General features: G+C 33.3%; 3 protein-coding genes across 3 annotated transcripts; 2 read left to right on the top strand and 1 right to left on the bottom strand.

Annotated features, from left to right (window-relative positions):
• The first annotated feature begins 119 nt into the window (after positions 1-119).
• Positions 120-2226, top strand: LOC113873192. The gene is made up of 4 exons (XM_027511218.1): positions 120-303; positions 369-462; positions 782-991; positions 1427-2226. The coding sequence occupies exons 1-4, from the start codon at positions 208-210 to the stop codon at positions 2083-2085; spliced, it is 1059 nt and encodes a 352-aa protein (XP_027367019.1). The 5' UTR covers positions 120-207; the 3' UTR covers positions 2086-2226.
• Positions 2227-2575: 349 nt separating this feature from the next.
• On the bottom strand, positions 2576-5534 carry LOC113872481 (sec-independent protein translocase protein TATC, chloroplastic). Its single transcript, XM_027510068.1, has 4 exons — positions 5149-5534; positions 4343-4650; positions 3565-3855; positions 2576-3080 (listed from the first exon to the last, which is right to left on the bottom strand). Exons 1-4 carry the CDS (start codon positions 5384-5386, stop codon positions 2871-2873), a joined length of 1047 nt encoding a protein of 348 aa, XP_027365869.1. The 5' UTR covers positions 5387-5534; the 3' UTR covers positions 2576-2870.
• Positions 5535-6296: 762 nt separating this feature from the next.
• Positions 6297-11103, top strand: LOC113871880 (origin of replication complex subunit 4). Its single transcript, XM_027508972.1, has 16 exons — positions 6297-6397; positions 6495-6585; positions 6670-6726; positions 6821-6868; positions 7494-7544; positions 7628-7671; positions 7746-7809; positions 8010-8096; positions 8362-8453; positions 8530-8611; positions 9533-9618; positions 9703-9812; positions 10359-10451; positions 10521-10585; positions 10719-10862; positions 11068-11103. The coding sequence occupies exons 1-16, from the start codon at positions 6297-6299 to the stop codon at positions 11101-11103; spliced, it is 1251 nt and encodes a 416-aa protein (XP_027364773.1).
• Positions 11104-12250: the final 1147 nt, after the last annotated feature.

Genomic DNA, 12250 nt, shown 5'->3' on the forward strand with positions numbered 1-12250 from the left:
CCCGTAAGCGTTCTTTTTGATGGGCTGGGTATCCGTAAAAGTTTGATGGGCTTGGATGTCCAAATAGCAAACTCCCGTTATATATAAAATTAAAAATGTGAAAGAAAATGTTTGGTGATTGGCAGAGAGACAGTGGAAGGGTTTAAGCATAAGCAAAAAGCAGCGGAAGTTGGTATCTCTTTCCTAGGTTGTAGTCTTGTAGAGGAGATGCCAGTAACTGTAAGAGGAAAAGCAGAGAAAGAGAAAGAGAAGCTGAATGAAATACTGGGTTCCCTCCTCGCCACCATCAATGACACTATTCAGGTATTTCCCTTCTTCTTCCTCTCTCTTCTGTTCTCAATCACTTCACTTAATAATCTTTCTTATAGGTTTTGGATCAAAAACCGCATTCTTCTTTGCCCAAAGTCTGTTGGGAAGATGTCATTAAGATGGGTGACCAAGTTTCTAAACAGGCTACCATAGGTTCACTTTTCTCCTCTTTTATATTCTTTTCTTGGATTAGTGTTTCAGTCTTGCGTTTCTTTTTATTTGTTAGTCTACAGAGACTCATGCACTATAATTGCAATTGGAATTACGGTTCTAGGAAGATTGCATGAATGAAATCATTTAAACTGGCACGTGGGAAAGCAGAAAGATTGAGGGCATGATTGTTTTTAAAAAGAGTTTATCTGCTCTCAAGATTTCCTTCGACAATTTTTTTTAATGTATGATTGGTTCACATATGTAGGCATGACCACGAGTTTATGTAATTAAATGTATCTTTCTTCGTTCTTTTTCGTAGTGGGAATGCTTTGGAGTGGAGAAAAGCCAGAGTCCAAAGCAATTGAGGAAAACATGGAAACTTACTTCAACACTCTACAAGGTTTTCTGTTGCTTTCCCATGGCAGTAAAGTAGGTGCAGGGCCTACCTTGTCTTCCAGTGTTGATGCATCTCTGAAGCAAGTTGTTGATTCTAGCTTCAGGTTGATGAAGGGAACTGTCTCTTTTTATGGTAAAAACTCTCTCTCTCTCTCTCTCTCAAACATGCTTCTTGATACGTAGGCGATGCTAATGGTGAAGGAGAGGGCCGTTTATGATTTATTGATGTTGGCCTACCATATTTAGTTTTATTGCTCATGGCAAAATGGTGATAGACGTGTTTTTAGAGTCCTTCCGTTAACACCATGTTTTGATCATTTTCTGATAAGTTTTTATACCGTGGCTTTAGCGATGTTGAGGGTCATATCTTATAATTGATCTGCAGTGTACTCGTGCCTGGTTATGGACCTAGGATATTACACCACTAATTTGTTGTTGACCCTATAACTAAACATAATATTACTTGCAGTAACTTATTTGTCCTGATCCTGACCCTGCACTAAATTATTTCTCCAGTCTCTTATTGAATTGTTGACATTCTTCTTTCTCTTTTAATGAACACCAACAGGATCTCATGGTGAAGACCTGAAACTATCATTACCACAATTGGTTGGTGCTGTATGGGAAGCATGTTCTGCCCTTAAAAAGACTCCTATAACAAATATTACAGCCATTGGGCGAGGAATGACACAGGTTGCAGTTTCAGTGAAGGATGTTCTTCGTGAGATGAGAGAATTGAAGCTAGCTTCATCTGATGATCCAAGTGAAGATGATCTGGGGAATGACCTGTCACCTGAAGAGATGAAAGTGGCTCAATGTGCAATTGTGGTCGTCTCTGATTCGCTTTTGGTCATAAAAGAACTTATTCGCTCCATCACAGGCTTACTTAAGCAAGAAAAACCAAATGACAACAGCACTTTTGTAAATTCGCTGGAGAAGTTGTTGCAGCAGTGTCAGGAAATTGGTCGGCAGATTGATGAGATTGGATTTTGCCTTTATCCTCCACAAGGTCTTTCTTCCATAAAGGCAGCTTTGGAGAAAATCCAGAGCACTATTGATGCTGTGGAAGTGGAGCTAGGAGAACTTCATGGTACACCAGATTTATTTCAGGAGGCATGCAGTTCTTTGAGGAGTTCACTGAAACAGCTTGCTTCTGAAGTTGAAGTAGGTGGCTCTAGTGCTGCTGATATAGAAGCCAAACTGGAAAATATTACATTAACCAAATAGACTCTGGTATGTGTAGTTGGGGGGTGGGGGTGGGGGTGGAGGGTTTGAAATATATGTGCAATGAATTCGATGTTGTAGAAACTATAAAACGATTCCTTTGATCTATAATTCTATACACGGAGAGGTACTTCTGTTTCTGGTCAATCCCTGATTTGATTTATAATTATAGTTACTAAGGAATGTCGTTACTCATTATCTATCATGAGATTTCTGCTGAATACTATCATTAAAATAGAATTGGAATTGCCGTCCAAATTTAAGATTTTAACTATAACTCCATCAAAATGGAATTAGTTTAGTTCGGACTACAAAAAGAAAATGTAAATAATCTTAAATTCATTTATAATTATATTTTACATGTATGATATTTAAAATTAGTTTTATTATTATCATAATTTTGAAGTTACTTAAATTTTTGAGAATATCGACAACTGAAATTATGTCTTGAGCTTTATTAATTACTGACCAAATTGGTGATGAGATTCAGCTTGAATGGCTGTATTTACTTATTTTATAATTTTTTATTGGTAATAAAATGTCAGGATTTTAATTTAAACGTGTTATGAAATGTACGAAACCAAATTAACTGTCAGGATGAATCTTAAACACATACCTACGCATGCCAAGAATGACTAGTTACAGATGTATATGTTTAAATCAATAATAATATAGGAAAGGTAATGCTTTGGTACAAGTAAACATATACACTAGATTGCTATGTGAATGTACATTAACATCTGTTCCAGACTGAAATTCTAGCGCATAATTAAGAAATGAGGCTAAGGTCACCGTCCCGTAAGCTTAACCATCCATGCGCCACCTAGGTAAAGACCCAACAAGGGTGCCGCAAGAAGAACTTGAGTAAGAGGATCAGTGGATGGCGTAACTACAGCTGCTGCTACTACAGCACCAACCACAACATACCTCCAAATTGATAGCATCTGGTCTCCAGACACCAATCCAAGTTGTCCCAATAGAAATTGTATAACAGGTACCTGCAACATAACTTCCATATATAACTACCAAAGTTTGCAGGGGAAAAATATAACAGGCAAGCGAAGTATGGTACAATACAGAATTACAGATTAGTTAAAGATTACTTATTGTCCTTGTTTCCTCGCGCACTAGTTAAAGGCAAAATAATTTATGCCTCGCTATAGTCCAAAAGAGTGATTGATCACAAATGGAGTCTAAATAAAAACTATCTTATGAGCATTCTTCAACTGAAAGACAATAGCCAGGTTTCTTTCGATTTTTGGCATGTCCATATTGTTCATTACTCCAAATTAACCTGAGCAGGCATATTTAAAAATGTAATCATTTGCTGTTTTCTACATATTTATTATCTACAAATTTCAGCAGCAAAGGACATGTGATTAGGTAAATGGCCTTGTGGCATGTAGTGGTGTCAGTTAGAAGGAACTATTCGCCATGTAATTCATAAAGAAATGAAGAATAAAACCAGGAAGAAAAAATTACCTGGAAAGATAAGCCTGTACTGAACATAAGCACCAGAACAAATTCAAAGTATTGATCAATGGACCACAATGATTCAACAGCACCTTCAGCATAGTTAACAAAGAAATTTAATGCTGCAGGTGTCAGAACTAAGTAGGAGAAAATTATTCCAGCGTAGAAAAGAACCGATGAGCCTAAAACAATTGGCCCAAGAAACCTTCTTTCATCTTTTGTTAGGCCTGGAAGTACAAAGGCTATGATTTCATAGAGGATGACAGGACTTCCCAAGAGAAGGCCACAGTATCCAGACACCTGCAGTTCAAAATGAAAAAAGTAAATTTTATTACGGTAGCTGTGTATTTTGGCCATTCACCCATACTACTTTGTGCCATTTGTCAGCCAATGATCTTATCAATTGATGTTATGTAAGTAGACATGGCTACCTTGTATTTACTCACAAGAGTTTCAATAGTTCTTGTTCTTATATATCACACTTTAGTCAGCTATTGGTCTTATTTGAATTTTAATTTAAGCTGTTAGTGATTAAACAATTAGTGCAAGAACAAAAATAAATTTCAATTATCCCATGCCATTAACCTTATTTATGAACTAGTTATATTATAAGGCAGACACAGGAAACAAGATTGCTTTGCATATTGTTCCTGATAAAGCAAGACCCAACAGCATAGCACTGGTTTAATTTTACATGAAATGCACACCAAAAAATAGACTACCACAGCTCACAAGGTAAGAAAGGAAATAGTAATCATCCCAGGTATGAATATGTAAGAATTCTTACCTTTAAAGTTGTGAAGAAAAACTCGCCAGGAGCTAGCTGAAGAAATCTTACACCCTGTGATTTAACAGGAGCTTCAAGAACCATGATCAGTTCTTTTGAAAATGCAAAGCACCCCAAAATGCTTGCTCCAACTGCCAGAACTGATACAAAGATTCTCTGCCGCAGCTCTTCAAGATGATCAAATATGCTCATTTCTTTATCATCAGGTAGAAGCTCTTTACTGGGATAAAGAAAATCATAGATAGCACTTCGTTCACCATCTTGCTTAAAATTTTCCAGCGTTTCTTCATTTGTACTCTCAAAAAGATCTGTATTTTAATACGAACGGTCTCAGAATCTTAACCATATCTACTACAGTTGTGGAAACATGAGTACACTAAAACACATGTAATTAGTTCCAAATTAACATGAAACATAAATTATAAATCAAAAGAGAAAATTGATGTTTTAAAAGACATAACGAAATGTTATAATTTATCTTAGGCATGATGTCTGTCGGAACAAAAATTCAAAATAGAACAGTAAAAAAAGAAGTTAAAATGCAACTAGGAAAACCCGAGATAAAGGAAAAACAATTTATAAATTCAAATAAATCATTGGTAACAGAACGAAACTATATGATCAGCACATTAAGCATACAAATTCAAAGTAAAAGTAACAACTCGAACGAGCCCTCTCCTAAAAGACCAAAAAATAAATAAAATCATTCAGAAAAGATAAAATCTTCTAAAAATCTTTTAGGCATAATCATTACACAAAGAGAAGAATAAAAAAAATTAAAATTGACAAAGTGGGTTGGTTTCTACCAGGCCTTTCTTCAACGGCGGAGCCAAGCCCAGTAGCGTTAGTACTTGACTCTTGCTGCTTCTGTCTGAGGTCGTCGTCAACAGCGAAGCAAACAAATCTACCTATACTCCTATTCCTCTTCGACGAGCGAGAGAGAGGGAAGCTCAACCTGTACCCGGAGGAGTTGTTGACCCGAATGGATGGGAGTGACCCGAACCCGATTTGAGGAACAGGAACAGTGGCGGTTACCAATCCCATGCTATATCGTACCGTAATGTCTTTTGACAGTCAAACGGTTGGCTGTTGTTCTTAGTTAGATACAGAACGATTTGGCTTCCTCACGCTATGAGCCCTCGCTCCCCCATATAGTTATTTAGTTACACTTCCACTCTTCCTTACATTACATAAACCATCGTTAATATCTGCAATCAGTATAAATATATTTTAGAGAGACAACTTTTAAATTTGTTTAGTTTATTTTCTAAATCGATGTTGAGTTCTTTATTAAAGTATATTATAAATTTTTGAAGGCTAAAAATTGTTAAAAAGAGTTTTTATTTTTTTTCTAAATCAAAATAATTATTTATTGAAATTAATTTTATTCGAGAAAAGATGGGCATGTTTGAGCAAGATAAGAGTTAATAAAGTTCATTCCTAAAATACTATATTACCATAAATTAAACTTTAGCAACTCTTTCCAAATAGTACTGTAATATTTAAACATTTAAATTTTAATTTATATTACATTGATACTCTTCGTGGGTTGATTTATTTTAAATATAAAGTTTATTTAATTTATGTGGCTTGTAATTTCTTATATGGTTGATTTCATATATTATTTATCTATTTGAAAAAATTTTAGAACAATATTCTTTCCTAAATATATGCTATAATGAAAAAAATATGATTTAAAATAATTTAGTTACATTTGAATATATTTAACAGTTCAAAATATTTTTATCGAAATCATTTTTAATTAATTGTAAAACAAATGAATTATAGTCAATCCTAAATTTATACATTAGTAATTTAATTATTGTGTAATCGAAGGATTTTAGTCAATCACTCGGGCTTGCACGAAGCCCATAGGTACTGGGCCAGGGCCGCGCTAATTATAAATAAATAAGTTATCCTTGTTGTTCCCGCCAATTGTGTTGCATCATTGACAATGGCGCGAGAGAATCACAAAACGAAGGCAGTGAATATGCTCCGAAGCAGAATCTGCGATGCCAAATTCATCTACAACGATTCTCCAGACAGCAACTACAGGTCTTCTCTTCTTCCCGCCAAGTTAACGTTTCTCATTTTAAATTGAATCATCAAATCGGAATTTCGATGACCTTACTCTACTGATTTATCGTATCAGCAAGTTGAAATTCATGATATCAAGTTCAGTGACGGAGGCATGCAACAACTCTATTCTTCTTCTCGGTCCTCGTGGCTCCGGCAAGAGTGCGGTTTGTTTGTTTGTCCCTCACTCGCATCAACCCCAACTTAAGGGTTTCCTTTCCTCCTTTTTTTTTACTGTCTTCTCCTGTTAGGTTTTGGAGCTTGTTATTCAAGATTTGATGCAACAATATCCCGATTCAATTTCAGCGGTATTCTTTCTTTCCAAGTAATAATATTGATGCATTTGGTTTAGGAATGAGTTTAAACAAGTTATAATAGTAAGACGTTATTGGATTGTTACAGATCAGGTTGAATGGGCTTTTGCATAGTGATGATATATCTGCATTCAAGGTTGGCATTCCTAAAACCTGCCTACATACTAATTGAAACGCTTTTTCCGATTAGTATTGCCTTTTTTTCCTGTTTAATCGATCATGTTGACTTACTGCTGATGATGATGTTGCTGACGGTAGTAGTGTTTTGTTTATAATCAAAGGCTTAGTATTTGGATAATTTGCCCTCTTTGTTAGCTTCTTAGTTCTTACTGAGGAACATTGGATTGGCACGAGGTCTAGCTGAGAGCAATTGACGACTTTATATTTCAACAAAAAAAAAAAAAGGGAACAATTAGACAGAAGATAATCTTGAACAATGAATTAGCTAGGAAAATTGAAGATTCTTCTTGAGGAACTGTGACAATGTTCTTTCTGAATTTCTGTTAAAAAATGTGGAATAAAGCTTTCTCTTGTTAAAAACTCATGAATTTGCAAAGGAATCGGATGGTGACGGACCAAGCTGAACAATGCACCCCCGTCCTCAGATTAATTTTGAATAAGAAGGAACAGTGAGAATTTGTTAGACTTATCATAGAATTTATAAATCTTGTAACAGAAATCGTTTGAACAGTATAATAGGTCACACTGCTGCCTCTTCTTGTACAGTGTCTCATTTGTCGTTGCTAATGGTGATCAATCAGGAAATAGCTAGGCAGTTGTGCATGGAGCATCAATTGCTATTCTCGAAAGCGGTAATGTGATCTATCTAACAAGATTCCTACTATGCACATGCAATTATGATATGCTGATTTGATAAGGTGTGAACCTTTTGCAGGCTTCGTTTGATGACAACTCCCAATTTATGGTAGCCATGCTAAAGTGAGTAAAGTTTTCTTGGTTGAAAAAGGAAAATAATTTGAAGCTATAAAGCATTTTTTATATTTGTTTTCTAGGGAATGCGGATTAGCACATAAAACAGTAATTTTTGTTCTGGATGAGTTTGACCTCTTTGCCCAGGTAAGGCTCGATTTTATTTTCCCCTGTGATCATTTCTCAAAAGCTTTACTGTAAATTCTGGGTTATATTTGCAGTTTTGACTTCTGATTATATTAAATAATCCTGTTTGTGATCCGTGTGAAATATTTTCTATTGTACTTTTTTGGTTTAACTTTTTTAATCATACACTTCATTATTATCTCCATCCTGATTCTCTGCAGGGTAAACAGCGGTTACTTTATAGTTTGCTGGATGCAATGCAATCAATAACATCGCAGGCTGTTGTACTTGGTATTAGTTGCCGTCTGGTGTGTACTTTACAGTTATTTTTTCCTTATATAAACTTTCAAGTAGTTGTGGATATCATCATGTCTGAATTTATATACGTCATGGATTAGGAAAACAAAATAGTTCCTTTAAATCGATATTATTTTGTGGTTCACAATTTATTATTGGATTGGAAGTTTTCCAGTTTGTTTTGCTCATATATATTTTGAGAAGATAATTTATCGCTGCATGAGGTGCTTGTTGATCATGAGTTTAGTTTTCAATTCGAGATTATCCACCCTGCAGGATGCAGATCAGTTGTTGGAGAAAAGGGTACGATCTCGTTTTTCACATAGAAAGCTGTTGTTTTTACCACCTTCAACGGAAGACTCACAGAGGTAGATAAATTGTAATTTCCTTTGGATTAGACTGTGCGAATGTGATGTGAAATGCATTGTTTGACTTGTTATGTAGGTTACTGGTGCGCATACTGACATTACCAATTGATTCAAGCTTTCCACATGATTATGCTGTTGAATTTAATAAAAAGGTCCAAGTATCCTTTTTATGCTGATTTTACATGTCGAATCTAGTTGATTAGTAGGCCTTAAAAATGAATGAGTACCACCCACAATTATTTGTGACTTAAATGTTTCTAGTCCTTGTAAATATTAATTTGAATATAGTCTTCCAAAATTTTTTAATGGGTTTTGTTCTTCATAAATTTTAAATTTTTAAAAAATGGACCCTATTACTACTTAAATTTTTAAAATTTGAAGTGACATGTCTTATCACATGTCATGACATTAATGAATAATGATAGTAACCATTTTTAAAAAAATTAAAATTTATCAGAACTAAAACCGGTAAAAAAGTTTTGAAGACCTAAAATCAAATCTAATCATATTTACAAGCAATGAAAATATATTTTATCTATAATCTATTTCATTTCAAAGACTATTTAACCTTTGTTTGAGAATTTGAAGAAGGATGGAAGAAAAGGGTTTGACAGTAAAGAAGGAGAGGAGAAGGAAGAGAGAAATAACAAAAAATTCTTCAATCTAAGGAAACTTAAAAGCATAGTTTATAGGAGGTTTTGGAGGGTTTTATAAAAATTTTCATTCACATTTAAATTTTGTCATACAAGGGTTACCATCAAATAAATTTTCTCCTTTCTTATCTTCCTCTCCTAAAATCACTCAAACAAAGCTTTAAAAATTTCATATGTACTGTATTATGCAATTGTGAAGACTTGGACATAACTTATAATGCATACATTTTGGCACATTTGTCTAACTTTTGCCAAAAAACTAATGTTGCAAACCTTTTTAGTTGTTCACATTGCCATTCACTGTATTTGCGTTTCTGTAAGTAACTGATTTCATCAAAACAGCTAGTTTCCATTTATAAAAACTGTTGTTTATGTTTGGAAATTCACATTTCTGTGCCTGGTTAAGAAATCCTTGACAAATTACAGAATATTATAGCAGATAGAAGATTCAAAGAAACTTTCAATAAATATTTAAATTTTGACTCCTCTGTCAAACATTTGCTGAGGTTCCTGTAAGTATTTTTTCAGACTTCTGTTACTGTTGAATATCAAATAAACTATCCTCCTAGACTAATGCAATATTGATGATTTTCCAGATTCTGTGCAGTCTCTCAGATTGATTTGCAGACTGGGTTCCTGACCCAGGAGAACATTGAAACTGCATTTTCAAGTATCCAGAGGCAGCCTAAACTGGAATGTTTAAGAAGTACAACAATTTTAGATAATTTATAATATGTACTTTCTGTATTTGATTTCATCCACATTGATCTATTTTTCGGTAATCTGTTCCCATTTTATGGATCTTAGTTTTTCATCTTTCATATTTCTCCATAATTCAGTATAATCACTGATGGATTCTTTTTCATGTTATAATCAATTTTCAATATATTTTTGGTTTTGTTTAAAAATTGCTGTCTTAGGGCTCTTTTCCATTTTGTCATATCTTAAGAAAATAAGTACCTAATTGATTTGAGAAAACTTTTTTGTTTTATTAGAAGGTAGCCTACTAATTGTGTGCAAAGAAAGACCATGAAAAACTATAAGAGAAACTATTATGAAAGATTAGTAGGTTTGTAATTTGTGTATAAACATGATTTAACGTATAACATTATGACGTCATTTGATCCAACTAGTCAATCTCACACCTATTCAGAAAAAGCTTTTTTTTTTTTTTTTTGTAATTTTAGTTCTCTCCCTAGCTGTTTGTGGAGAAATTAATGGTTATTTGATTACATTTTTAACTTGCAAGCAGATTGCTCCATTTTAGAACTTTATATTTTGGTTTGCATGAAGAGATTGGAAGTTAAGGAGCAAAGTTTATGCAACTTCAATTCTGTAATGAAAGGTAATATTTATTGTGTTTTTATTTCCCTCTTATTAGATTATTCCTCAACATGTCTACCATATTTTGCAGAGTATAAAAGTATACATGATTCCTTCCAGACTTCTGATTATTATGCACGAAATGTCTGCTTAAGGGTGTGTTCATTTGCTTTAACGAATTATTTAAGCCAAACGTGTTATATGTAGTGAATGATGGTTATGGACTGTTTCCTATAATTTTTCCCCAACCCCTGGCTTATTTGTTGGTATTTTCCCCTTGTGTATGCAGGCATTTGAACATCTCATTCATCGTGAATTATTATGTTTCACAGACAATAGAGGACATAGTTTGTCTATTGAGTTTCGTCCTGTAAAGCTTTTAATTTCATCTGTTGAACTGCATCAGGGACTAAAAGCATATCATTCGTGCCCTGTAAGTTAACTGACAGAATAAGCTCGCCTTTGTTTTGTTTGAGAAATAAGAATCTCATGGATATCATTGCAAACATTTGATCGTGTTTTGAATTATTTTTGTTTTCTGGTTCACTTTGTTCGTAATGTCTTTCGATCATTTTTACATGTAGCATCTGTGGAGGTAGGTTATGGAACGTAATTTATTAAATTGTATATTTTGGCAGGCTATCCTTCAGAAATTAATCGATCGTGAAGGCTAAAACCACTTGAGGGACATGACTGTTCGTGCTTCATGTTAATTGTATGTTACATAATTCTAAATTCTGATAAGCTCTGCCTGTTTGTGAAAAAAGCAAATGTATTTTTTGTTTATTCAAACATTTTTTCGTGATTATAATTGATGTACCTGGATTTTTTTTCCTTATTCATTTCTTCAGGAGTGTGGGTGGGTTTGGCTAACATGAATCTATGAAGGAACGTGTTAAGTATCATTCACCCAAATTTTCTGACAAGAATGTTCAAGTTTCTTTTGTTAAAACTACTTTACCAATAAGGATATTATGGTAAATTTATTTTAAATAATAAATTAAAAAACTCATCAAATTTCTGTCTTCCTTAATTATCAATGTCGTACTTATTTTTCCGTTTCCAACAGAGAAACTCACATTATTCTTAGGCAATTTTTGCTCCAGTAAATATCCACTCTAGTCTTCAAAATTACAGGAATATCCATATTTTATCAACCGTAGTAATCCTAGTTTCAAATCACATTTACAGATTCAAATATGATTGAGCTTGTAAAAGACATGTTTTCCAAACATTTTGCACAATTTCTTGTAATATAATCTTTCAGATTGAATGAAGGATTTTGACAGTAAAAAATTCAAATAAATTGCATAATGCGACCCAGGAGCATTATTATTTTTTATTGCCACATTCATAAATTATGTGAAGATTTTTATAGGTTGTTTTTGGGAATGAGTTGTTAGATTATTTCAATAATTTAACAAGTAGTATAAGTAATTTAATGACTTTTACTCTAATTATAAATTTTAATATAATTATTGTTAATTATAAAAGATTGAATTAGTATTAATATATTTGTAAATTAAATAAAAGGAAACATTCTTCTCTCATTTCAAATAAAATAAAAAATTCTTATCAAAATAAGATTGCACAAAAGTTCTTTCAAGTCCTCCTAATGTTATTTGTGTGTGACTTCAATGTGAGTAAGAATCATAGAATTTAAAATTGTATAGAGACATTATAATTCCTCATAGAAAATTTTAGTAGAAATTATAAAACGCTTCCATGAATCATATCTAATGAATAAAAAATATTTATTTAAAATATTATAATGATTATAAAGTTTTTGCTACTGCAGTTAGACAATACATGATAATAAAT

Source organism: Abrus precatorius, unplaced genomic scaffold (assembly GCF_003935025.1).
Source record: "Abrus precatorius isolate BTA unplaced genomic scaffold, Abrus_2018 Scaffold7, whole genome shotgun sequence".
NCBI classification, from domain to species: domain Eukaryota; kingdom Viridiplantae; phylum Streptophyta; class Magnoliopsida; order Fabales; family Fabaceae; genus Abrus; species Abrus precatorius.